The sequence below is a fragment of the Xenopus tropicalis genome, chromosome 2 (genome assembly GCF_000004195.4).
Source record: "Xenopus tropicalis strain Nigerian chromosome 2, UCB_Xtro_10.0, whole genome shotgun sequence".
Lineage (NCBI taxonomy): Eukaryota > Metazoa > Chordata > Amphibia > Anura > Pipidae > Xenopus > Xenopus tropicalis.
In genome coordinates this window covers 74,559,681-74,572,519 of record NC_030678.2, presented here as the reverse complement: position 1 = coordinate 74,572,519, position 12,839 = coordinate 74,559,681, and the positions used below count along the sequence as shown (strand labels likewise).

At 39.4% G+C, this 12,839-nt stretch overlaps 1 protein-coding gene across 1 annotated transcript; it reads right to left on the bottom strand.

Moving 5' to 3' along the window:
- Nucleotides 1-2,761: 2,761 nt before the first annotated feature.
- On the bottom strand, nt 2,762-10,705 carry c1orf194 (chromosome 1 open reading frame 194). The gene is made up of 5 exons (XM_002939635.3): nt 10,549-10,705; nt 5,178-5,294; nt 4,280-4,395; nt 3,693-3,808; nt 2,762-2,918 (listed from the first exon to the last, which is right to left on the bottom strand). Exons 1-5 carry the CDS (start codon nt 10,621-10,623, stop codon nt 2,848-2,850), a joined length of 495 nt encoding a protein of 164 aa, XP_002939681.1. The 5' UTR covers nt 10,624-10,705; the 3' UTR covers nt 2,762-2,847.
- Nucleotides 10,706-12,839: the final 2,134 nt, after the last annotated feature.

Here is a 12,839-nt window from a genome sequence, read left to right as displayed (position 1 = left end):
ATTCCCAAATACCTGTTATTTTATAAAGGTGAGAAACTTGCCCAGGTGGAAAGGAGTGGCCAGTTACCAGGGGTGGCAAAAAGCCTCTCCTGGTAACAAAAAGCTGAATTTCCCTTCTTTTAAGGTGAAATTGGCTCTTCCAGAGCAATAGCACTGTCTGCACTAGTGATGCGTTGTAAGCATGGAGCAGGAGCGGGGGGCAGTATTGGGGCTACTGCCTCAGACATCAGCCCCAGAATTTCACTTATTGCACCTGCCCAGTCTGTCCAATTAAGTCTAGGGTTCCCATTGCGGTTGGCATCAATAGGCACAGCAGACTAAAGAACAACATGTAAACATAACATAAAAATTCAAAAATTGTCCTGTCATTCTTGACCGGTACTTGTGTCAATGGACATGTGCAGTTGCAAATGGAAATGAAATTGTGGAAAAAACACTGCATTGTGGGTTAAAAAAATTGGTAAATTGCATCCAAAATTGCACTTTGCACACTGCACTTGTAGTTTACTGTGACCACACTTGTGGCTACAATCAAAAGAAGTTCATAGTCGTTCACGTGTCTCATGCAATTTTTTTTCCTCTAGAGCTGACAATATTGCTCCATCTAGTGGTCGCAAATAGATGATGTCAATGTTTATTAATTAAATATTAATTAAACAAACTGAGGGAATTCTAGGGATCTTTACTCAGGTATGGTAAAGCTCCAGCAGAATTAATAGTGTTCTAGCTTGAGCTTATGTGGCTAATCTATTGGCAGTAAAATGCCAAAATGACTTTCCTTCTCCTTTAAAGGTGATGGTGGAAGTGCCCCAGCTCGATCAATATGTGCATATGTGTGACTTGATCCGTGTGATCCTACATCACACATATGCCCGTTAGCAAGCTGGGCCAACTGTGCATTAAGTGCATGTGTGTGCCCCAACATCATGGGCAATCTGGCCCCTTATGCTGCCCTGAGGCGGCCTATGGGATGCATAGGGGGCCAAGGGGGGCTGCATCGCTAGTTCACAATAGTGCTCTCCACACCAGCTAAGCCGAAATTACAATTTAAAAATTGGAATTCGGGATCTTGAAGTTACTAGGAGTGCTATTTTGTTGCCTCTGGTAACTTCAGGAGCGCTGCTGCCAGAGGCAAGTATCTCAGCTTGCCTCATGGCAGCAGTGTCCCTGCCCATCATGGCCACGTGCACTGGTGGCAGGTCACTTGAGTGTAAGGGGTTTCTTGAAAATACTTCTGCTTCCCCCAACCGGAGTGCAGGCTTTGTTGACTCACACCACCAGTGGGTGAAACAATTTTTGATGTGATTGGTTTCCTTTAAAATGCCTTCAATGACTGACACTGATATAGGTATTCATTTTTATGTCCTACACTGTCTATAAAAAACCTTACCACCTACATAAAGTTATGCACTTGACAGACAAACTCACAGAATATACCCATTGTTGCTATATATCAATATATAGCACTGTATTATTATGTCAGTAACACTACATTGTGTTACAAAGCCACAATGCCATATTATATATCACTACAATGTCAGGCATGTGACCTTTATAGCATTGTGATCGGGAGTAGCCATGTGCCCTCTATTCTAGATCAGTGAGATGCTTGCTTTATTAATATGAGGTCGCTAAGCTGACTGGAGCCAACCACTTAAGCACTGTAATAAAACAGGGAGTAAATATAATTCATGACTGTTATGATCAACATTAACAGCCCTTTCTATGAGTACTTTTAGACATAGCAGAGCAGCAGAAAAGAAGATGGGGAGCTACTAGGGCATCTTTGGAGGCACAAATCTACCCTGCTAAATGGTTGGGGTTGCCTTAGGCTGGTACAGAAACCCAAAACCTAATGTAAAACATTTCTGCCCTACTTCTTTAGTTAGGCTTTAGTTCTCCTTTAAAATTTGAACTATTGTCTAAAGGTCAACATCCCCTTTCTAGCTATTGTGCCCTCTGCACTAGTGACACGCCCCTTCCTACACAAAAAACGCAGATGGGTGGCAGATGGGTGGCATTCCCTAGGCTGCATCAGGGTGGTGTTAAGGGATATATACTGTATATACACAGCAACAAAAGGTCCACTGCGCTCACTCACTATTAATATATATAGGATATTATATGAATTTTGTAGTCATAGCCTCACTGCACCCTCTCAATAGTTTAAAATTTATTGGTGAACGTCCCCTTTTTGCAATAGTTTATATACATATATATATATATATATATATATATATATATATATATATATATATATATTGTGGTAACGTCACTGTCAGGATACCTGGGAAAGTCCAGGACGGAGCTTATATATGTCCCAGCTTCCTAAAAGAATGGTTCCGGGACTTCTAGTCCAGCCCGGGTGTTGTGGGTCTACCTGAGGCATCTCAGCTGGCTAATTAAAAGGCACCTGAGCAAAGTAGAAGGCTGCAGTCTGGGGGAAAGACACAGGGAAGCTGCCTGTGTGAGCTGACTGAGAGATTTTGAAAGCACTACAAGGTTTGAACTTTGTTTTTCTTTTCTCTGTGTGGGACACAGGCGGTAGGTCTGCTCCTGGTTAGTTAGGACTACTGACCTGTGTTAGGTAGAGCCCATTATGTGGCAAGGATTTTATTTTAAACCATTTTTGTAATTTTTATGCAAGTGAAAATAAACTGCCTAAAAGAGAATACATTCTCACGTGTTGTAATTGTGCCAAGGGCTGCTTTACCCCCAGAAAGCTGGTCCCAGCTACCTAACCCCTGACAATATATATTTATTTATTATGCAGTCAAATTATTTATTGTAGGCAGACAGATGCAATGTTTATTTTTTAGCACAAGAGAATTTGTTTGCTCTTGCTGGTCAGATACTGTAGTAGCCTCCATCCTGTTTCCGAGAATATCCACGGTTTGTAGCAGCTGCATGATGGCTCACTGGGAAAAAAAATATACGTAATCAACAAATGTTTTTTTTTAGTGACATTCATGTTGCTTGTAAAGCTTGTTGGCTTTTCTCCATCTGTATGTTTTACATGGGCAGAGAAAAACTGATGCATTCCCATCTGCTGCTTTTTCTTGGAGCACTGACAGGCACAGCATCATCCTATGTGCACGCATGCATTTTATTTCAAATTCTGTTCCGTGTGTGCTTTCACAAACTGATGCTGTGACTGTCAGTGCCCCAAGAAAAGGAGTAGATGGGAGCGCATAGGCTTTATTCTGCCTGCAGGTCTGATCATCAGCCCTGTGTGCCATTAGCCTAAAATCCACCCAGCAGCTAAATTATGAATTTTACCTAACATGCCATATGGACACTTTAAAGTACAAGTGGGCCCAGGGCAAAGATCTCATTGGCGGGCCTTCACTAGCCCAAGTAATTTGTAATGGAGTTACCCTAAAACAGGTGAACTTCAACATAACAAGGGGCAGGCAATGAAGAAATGATCTGTGTTTACTGAAGTAGATGTGACCTCCAGGTGTGCCTGTATCAACCAATAGCCATGAGAATTAACACATTACAAAATGGGGATACTACAGGAAAAAAAAGTAATGTAAATAGCCATGTTCAAAAGCATGCTTTAGCATCTATGTTATTAAATGAGCCCCAAAATCTCAAGACAAACAGATTTCTTTTAAAAGACATTTTTTCTTTTTCACCATGCCAAAAGAAACAATGAACTAAGATTATGTGAAAAATGCATAACTTACCAATAGCACCATTTATGCTATACATGTTGGCTCTCTGAGGGCTAACCCACTGTTTCACAGAGTGTATCTCCTCCTGTGAAACTGGTATCTCTTTCACTCTGTTTTTCAAAATTCTTCTACAAGGAGTATAGCAATGAAGGTGATTAATAATAGTGCTATTCACACCCACCCAACACATACACTTCACTTCCACTTTTATTTGCCATTTTGTTGTGTGTCAGCTCATCCCCTTTTAAATATAAAAGCTGTAAGTTATTTTGGGCAAGGCTTTCTTTACCTCTTGTATTGGTTATAGATTGTATTTTTGTATGTAATCTGCATGTTCAAAGTATACACCCAAGTGTTTTTTAAATTAAGTGTTAATAAATACATTAATAATAATCATCATCTCCTCCTGTTTATTATTATTTCTTTTATTTACTGTCATTTTATTGGTGCCCTTTTTTTTTATGCCTGGCAACATTCTGCTACATTTTGGACAATCTCTCATCTACCCAGTCCACTGGTGAATTCCATTCTTTTTCCTAAAATTTGGGACTGTTCTTTAGTCTAAAAGTATCCCAAAGGCATCACTACTGTTCACATACCCATGACTTTCTGTTAATGTTTCCGGTTGATACAACGTTTCATTGCGATCTTTTAGAAGACCGTTATGGTGATCATACAGGGACTTTAATGTAAAATCCAAGCTGTCAGATGGAGCCTAGAAAAAATGTTTTAAATTTCACTGGGTTACTGGATAAAAACTTTCAACCACAAATTGAAACATTTTTCTACTAAAAAATAAACAATGCAAAGAATATTGTGCATATGCCCAATTGAATAATTTATCATTGGAGAAAGGGGCAGGGCACTTCAGTTTTAAATGAGTGGTTCACTTTCCCGTATAAAAGAAGTAATTTGTCAATACATATGCTAATTAAAAGGGTTGTTCCACTTTGAGTTAACTTTTAGTATGATGTAGATAGAGAGGAATATTCTGAGAAAATTTGCAGTTGGTCTTCATTTTTTATTATTTGTCTTTTTTTAGTTCAGTTCTTGTTCAGCAGCACTGCAGTTTGGAGTTTCAGCAGCTATCTGGTTGCTAAGGTACAAATAACCTTAGCGACCAGGGAGCAGTTTAAATGAGAGGATGGTAAATGAATAGGAGAGGACCTGAATAAAAAAACAAGTTTTAAAAAGTAACAATAAAAATAAAACTGTAGCTTCAATGAGCAATAGTTTTTGGCTTGTCAGTGACCCCCATGTGAAAGCTGCAAAGAGGTAGAAGTAGACAAATTCAAAAGTTGCGTATAATAGGCAGTTCTATAACATAATAAAAGTTAACTTACAGGTGAACCACCCCTTTAAGCATTTAGGAGATATTTACATTGCTAGTTGCCAGTGAACTGCAATAAGCCTTTCTGAAGACTGTTATGATGCAGGGGGATCACCGACACCGTTTCTTAGGATAAAAATGCTGTGAGTTAGAGGAAAGTTACTCACCTCAGGGTCATAGTAATACACTGCTCTCCTGTCACTGGATAGTGTTGCAGTAGAATTTAGTCGATACCAAGGGTCTTCTTTTTGTGGCAAATTGTGACTTTTCCTACCAGTTGTTCTCTACAGGTAGAAAATACGAGAAAAAGTCAAACTTACAAGGAAACAATTTCTCATAGTAGGCTCATAGTAAATTAGGTTGAAAAAAGACATACGTCCATCACGTTCAACTATAATGCCTATATATAACCTGCTCGTTGATACACAGGAAAGCAAAAAAACCCATCTGAAGCCTCTCTACAGATCTTTATTAAAATATTACTAATGTGCTCCTGTTGTTCTGTTGTGCTTTACTAGCATTTAGATTTATGCTAATGACTTGTTTGGTATTGTTTCTTACCTAACTTGAGACCATAATCACATTTAGAAAAGCTGTCTGCATTTAGACAATTATTTTCCATAGCAGCTTCGAGGCTCTAAATAAAGGAATTTATTTGAAAACAAAAAATACAGGTATAGAACCCATTATCAAGAATACTTGGGGATCACTGAAAAATCAAATAAACCCAATAGAATTGTTCATGCAAATTACTTAGTATCAAGTTAAGGTACTGTTTTAATAAAACAGAGAAAAAGGAAATCATTTTGAAAAAAGACTTACCGTATATACTCGAGTATAAGCCGATCCGAATATAAGCCGAGGTACCTAATTGTACCTAAGAAAACTGGAAAAACGTATTGACTCGAGTATAAGCCTAGGGTGGGAAATGCAGCCGCTGCTGCTAAGTTGTTGTTTTTTTGGGTTTTTTTTTTAACTGTCAGGCAAGTTTGGGAAAGCTAAGGAAGCTGCCATACTAAGTATCAAGTACTTGCCATCCTGCTGTGTGTGCTCCCATCCTGCTGTGTGTTCCCATCCTGTGTGTGACATGTCATGTGACACTGTTCTGGGTTTACTTTTCAGTTAAGTTTGTTCATTTTCATAAAAATAAAAAAATTAATAAAGCGCAGGTATGCAAAGAGTTAAAACTTACAAACTGCAGGCCCTGGTATCTTGCAATTGGAAAATCCTTTACTATGTATGTAGGGTTATATGCGCAGGGGACCAGCACGTTCTCCAATCTTGACTGTTCATTCAGTGGCGCTGAGAAGGGGAATGGGTGTGGGTGACATCACGCCTGCGACCCTGTCACCCCCCTACCCCAAAGAATAGGGACCCGAGGGCCACTCCCCCCCCCCCAAAACATGCTGCCCTAGGCACACTGCTTGCTACTGAAATTCCCCCATAGAATAGGGACCCGAGGGCCATGTCCTCCCAAAACGTGCTGCCCTAGGCACACTGCCTAACATGGGGGGGGGGGGGGGCGGGTGCGAGCGCAATGGCACAAAGAGTTAGAACACACAAGAATTTAAAAATGTAGAAGAATCTGAAGATGTACCTGAACTGTCCGGCATCTGTAGCACCGTTGCGGTCACACATCCCCCAACCCTCCCCCTGTGTCCGGCATCTGTAGCGCCGTTGCGCTTGCACATCCCCCAACCCTCTCCCTGTGTCCGGCATCTGTAGCGCCGTTGCGCTTGCACATCCCCCAACCCTTCCCCTGTGTCCGCATCTGTAGCGCCGTTGTCCTCGCACCCTCCGTGTTACTGAATGTAGATACATAGTGCACACGAGCGCGCACATATATGGCCGACCGGGGGAGTGGTGCAAGCGCAACGGCGCTACTGATGCTAGTAGACATGGGTGCGGGCGCAACAGATGCCAGTAGACGGGGGTACGAGCGCAACGGCGCGACGGATGCCAGCAGAAACTGCTCGAGTATAAGCCGAGGATGGCTTTTTCAGCACATTTTTGTGGCTGAAAAACTCGGCTTATACTCGAGTATATACGGTATTTGCTTAAAACTGACTCCAACGGTAATTGCCATCTCATAATTCAGTGCTTTCTGGATAAGGGACTGCATACCTGGTGCTAAACTACACCGGCGTAGTTGACAAATGCGACCAAATACCAAATAGATTTGAACTAAAACAAAATAAAAGCAAAAACCTTATTGGTTGCTATTGGCAACTTCACTTGTGCATGTGAGCACCTATGTTAATAAATGAGCCCAAATATATTTGCATGATGATTTCTTGCTGTCGACTTGGAACCTAAATAAAGATTATCAGTACAGATTTAATATAACTGCCCAATAGCCCAATATCCTTCCTTTTCAATGAGTGAAATTGCCTTAAACTAAAGATTTTACTAACGATAATATTATCTTGGATTATGTTGGTTAAAATATCTTTCAGTTTAGACCAAATTATGATTTCTACACTCTAATAAAAATATGCAGATACCAAAATCCAGTCATGCAGATCATAGTTTATATTACATTGCATGACTAAAAGCCAGGGTCAGACTGGCGGAATACTGGGAAAAATCCCGGTGGGCCCCTGGCATCCCAGACCCGGTCCCAGCTCCCAGAGGGAGGGCAACTGGGATCAGGCAGCTCGGATGGGGGGTGGTGTATGTGCAGTAGGGGCCTCTTCTTTGTTTCACAACAGGGGAGAAAGCAGTCCATTTTTCCTTATCGGAAAGGAGAACATAAAGCCCTTAGATTATAAAGTGGCAGATTATGAGCAAACTGAAAACTATTTATTTGATTACAAATTATTTAGCTGCCAAAAATGCTAAAAAACTTGCAAAATTATTGCCTTCCAAACTGATATGTAAAGTAAACTGTAGTAGAATTTAATGAAATTTGAGACCATGTGTTCAGTCCTTGCATTATTGATCAATTAAATACACGCGAAACCTTTTTCTGGTTATGTCTTCACAAATTGCTTTAGTTATAATTAAATGCAAAAATGAATAAAGTTTTCCACCTTTTTTGCCAGATTGCTATGTTCACTATTTTGAAAAAATAAATATTTAAGAATTACTCTCAAATGGCCACAGGCCAAGACAAAGCAGTAAAAGAAGCCTTTTGTCAAATGTTTGTCATGCTTTGTGCCTATGAATAAAGGTTTTTAAATATTTAAGATTTGAAGAGTGCTATCCAATCTCTACAAATCAATTGAATCAGGAGGTGAGTGGCTGCTGTGGGAAATGCACTCTGTTGCCTGTCGTGTGCTATTACATATTAAGTAGTTGCTCTGCCCTGTTGACAATAATGTGCTATGGTATGGCCCAGAAATGGCTGAAACATAATAATAAAATATTTGCTAAAGGATGAGTCCAACAACATCTATTTATAATGTTTCAGCTCTAACTGTACAGTTACAGTTTAATGATGTACACAGATATTTTACATTAGAGCCTGGCCACCCCATACAGCACCAGAGCCTTGTCAGCCCAGTCGCCAAATGAAGCAATATTCACAATAATTGCGTGTACTCTCTAGAGCAGTGATTCACAACCAGTGATCCGTGAGCAACATGTTTCTACCTAACCCCTTGGATGTTGCCCCCAATGGCCTAAATTCCTGGATTGGAGGCAAATTTTGGTTGCATAAAAACAGTTGCACTGCCAAACAGAACCTCATTTAGGCTGCCCGTCCACATAGGAGCTACCAAATAGCCAACTACAGCCCCTATTTGGTGCACTCATGAACATTTTTAATGCTTGAGCTGCTCCCCAACTCTCTTTACATTTGAGTGTGGCTTATGGGCAAAAAAGTTGCATTAACCCCCTTCTGGAAAAAGAAATGCCATCCAAAGAAGAGGTTGTGTTACATGCTGTGTCACAGAGCACATGTATCTGTATAAGATAAACTTCCCATTTTAAACAGGAAATTCAGGTCTTGCCATGTTCTTTTAACATAAACAGTGAGACTGCTTACTCATAACCTCCGCTTAGGACACTTAAATTAATAATTCAAACTTCTGATAAACATGTGCATCAATGCAAGAAATAAAGGGAGTATTTATTAACATTGGAGACAAAGATCACTGGTGATGTTGCCCAACTAATCAGCAATTATATTTAAGTTTTAGAAATCAAAAGCAAATATCTGATTGGCTGCAATGGGCAACATCACTGGTGATCTTCATCTCAAATTTTAATAAATACCCCTAAAAATAGCAGCAATAGAATACACAGACTTTATATTATGAAACAATGGTGAGTTGCTTATAGGCGTTATGCCATTTGTGCAGTAATGACTGCACTTTCTCAGGAGAATTTAAATTATGCCAGTACAATAGAAATTTGTATGATATTTGTATTACTGTCACATTTGTCTATATAATCACACCTATAAGTAGCCTTACAGGAGGGTTTACTACATTTAAATACAGATGTACATCATATCTATTTTGCATTTATGTTCAAATTTATTGGAATCTTAAATTATTAGATGATTTACATGTTCAGAGTAGACAGTCCCACCATTTATTAATCCAAAGGGGGTTTATAACTTTTATGTGTATGTATTTTAGACACTGAAGTGCTAAAAGTTAAAGTTCAAGTTAAATGCACTAATCTTGTAGGTTTGTGCTACCTTATAAGGTGTTTATTATAACTCTGAGCTGGGTTCTGTTTGTATGTTTTCCCAATATCTTTTTGGTTTCCTCCAGTTGTTTTCCAACAACATAGAGACAGGTTAATTGGCTCCTTATAAAATGGACCGTAGCATATGTGACTTACCCAGTGACTGATATGAATGAAAAACAATCTCTTTAGGTGCTATATAAATAAACATAAAAGGCACCTTATATTTTCTATTGTTTGTTCCAAATACTGGAGATGATGCACCTGCCACTGCAGAAAACATCTTAGTTTCATGTTGTACATTTTGTTTTGTGCTGAGTAATAAAGTCAGGACGTTTTGTGCAAGTGATCCGTTTAGGAAAGCTGCCATTCAGATGAAGTTGTCAAGCAACAGAGAAAACAAAATCACTTTGTTGCTAGAGACAAACATAAATAAAAAAAGCAGAAATAAAATGCCCACTATGGTTTCAGACGTCCATCTGGTGCTAGATAGGTGTGCTCAAGTAACCCATTCATGGAACTGAAACTCCTTTATATTAAGAAGATATTTTTAAGTGAATAAAAACATATAACTAAAGCCAATGTATACAGAGGGGTGAAAACTTTTATTGAAATTGCTCATTCTGCATTGCATCTATCCTTATATTATTTTTTTTAAAAAAGGTTTTATCCTCTAGCACATTTCAGTTTGACAGATGATGCAGTAATTCATAGTATAGCTAAATCATGGAATGAAAAACTCTTTCTTTTACAACAGAAACACAGAGCCTATTGTACCTTGTTTTAAACTTGTTTGCCACTTTTCCCTCTAGAACAGTCCTGTTTTCTTGATTTTACTTGACATCACTGCTTGCAGTTATTGCTATTTCCTAAATTAAGGTTATAAAAGTAACATCCTACCTGGATTTCTTTTCCCTGAAAAGTGTCATCATTCTCATATCTGGTGAAAGGATATGGATCCCTGGAATGTGGCATTTGATGTCAGAGTAGGGTGTATGGAGACAGTCTCTGGAAGCAGATGCCGATGCTCAGCTCTCTTGGCTCATATAGCTGTCCTTTTGTTGACATGTTGCTAGGAGACGATAGCATAGTACTGGACAGTAGCCAAAGAGCAGGGGCATGTGACAATAAATAGCTAAAAAGTTATACTGAAACTTTATAAATGCACATTTGGGTTTGTTTTGTAATTGGACATTTTTTTGGGTGCCTATTTTTTTTTTTTTGCAACTGAAACATCTGAAGTGACCATCATAATTTGTACTAGAACAATACAAATACAGTTTTAAATAGACAATATAACCAAATAAATGTTATTCCTCCATGGTTTTCTAAATAGGAGTAGTTTTGGAGGAAACAAATGTAATTTTAGAAAATGTATAAAAAGGGGAGAACATACAAACTGCTGATAGGGCCTTGGCTGGAATCAAGTCTAAATGATAACAATAATAATAGTTAAAAACAAAGTAATAATTGCTGAGTGGTGATGAGTGAATCCGTCCCATTTCGCATTGCCAAAAAAATTGCAAAACTGTTGAAAAACTTGCGTACTGCGTAATGGTAAAAAATTTGCTACCTTGTACGTGATCCCAACTAAGATAATTAATGCTTATTGGAGGCAATACAAGCCTATTGGGTTTATTCAATATTTAAATTATTTTTAGCAGACAAGTTATGGAAATCCAAATTACAGAAAAATCCTTTATCTGGAAAATTTCAGGTCCCGAGCATTCTGGATAACAGGTCCCATACCTGTACTTAAAAGCACTTGACTTGACCTAATTTGTACACCCCTACTAAATTGCTCAAAGGACAATGATTTTTCCCACAGGGCAGGTTTCAAAGTCCACTAGTACAGCACCACACTTTTCTCATGTGTGCTCCTGTGCTAATCCAAGGACAGCTGTGCTTAAATAGAGGGGCGCTGTCAGTGTCTGTTTTTCTTCTAGGTATGCTCCACAATCAGTTATTGCTGTTTGTTCATCATTATGAGACACTCCCTAGTGTTCCTTAAACACAGTGCTCCTTGTGTGCCTTACATGCTTTTCAGAGGTACAATACTTTACAAAGGGAAGAAGCACACCAATACACCGGCCATGCCTCTAACACATTTATTGCAGAAAATAAGTGGCACAAGGTTTTGGGGGTTACCCCCTTCTTCAGGTGCACCTATTGGTGTGCTTCTACCCTTTGTAAAGTACATAAATTGGCTTGGGAGCAGCCGAGGAATTGAAGCACCTTATGGATGTATGCAAGTGGTGTGCTAAAGAATGTTTCTATTGTTTCAGAGGTACAACACATGGGTAGATTCTCTGGTGTAACAAAAATGATTAATGTTTTAATGAATCAAGAGGGGGCTTTGATGGCAGTTAAGCAGTTATTGAGGAACAGCAGCACCCACCCTCCAACATATTTGTGGCAGTACTGCCCACATTCTACTTAATACAGTCACTTATGTAATACTAGAACTTGGAAAATTCAAGTGTGATAGGGAATAACCTGACTAAATGGAAGTTTCTTTCAGGGCTCTGGCACACGGGGAGATTAGTCACCTGCGACATTTTCGGTGGTGGGATGGCATTTCGGGGAGATTAGTCACCCGCGAACAGGGAGATTTGTTGCGGGCGACTAATCTCCCCGTGTGCCAGAGCCCTCAGAGTAAGTACTATCTTTATTATTTCCCGTATTGTTATTTCATTACACAGGGAAATGTAAAAGAACAACAGCACCTTAACATAGATAAGATAGGGTCAAGTTAAACCTGATTAGTTCTTTAGTATTGGACATCGTTAACATGGATTTCCAAACAACAATTAAACAGGCTTTGGCTATGCTGTGCTAGTTTGCTGGTGATGGATTTCTTATGCATGGCCTATAGGGGATGGACTCATCTTTGTGAGTTAAGGTGGCCATACACGGACCGATTTTTTACTTACAAACGACCGATTCCCGAACGATCCGATGCTATCGTTAAGTTATCGTATAGTTGGTGGTGTACGAACGATCGTCGGCCCACTAAACGAGCCGACATTATCGTCCCCAAAATCGATCGGCCAGGTTTAAAAATTTTGGTCGTTTAACGATAAAATCTGCCAGTTGGTGTGAGTGTCAGACATTTGTCTTTCAACGATTGTTCTCTGCGCATGTCACGATTGCCAGCAACGACATCGATCGTACGTAGATGTACGATCGTA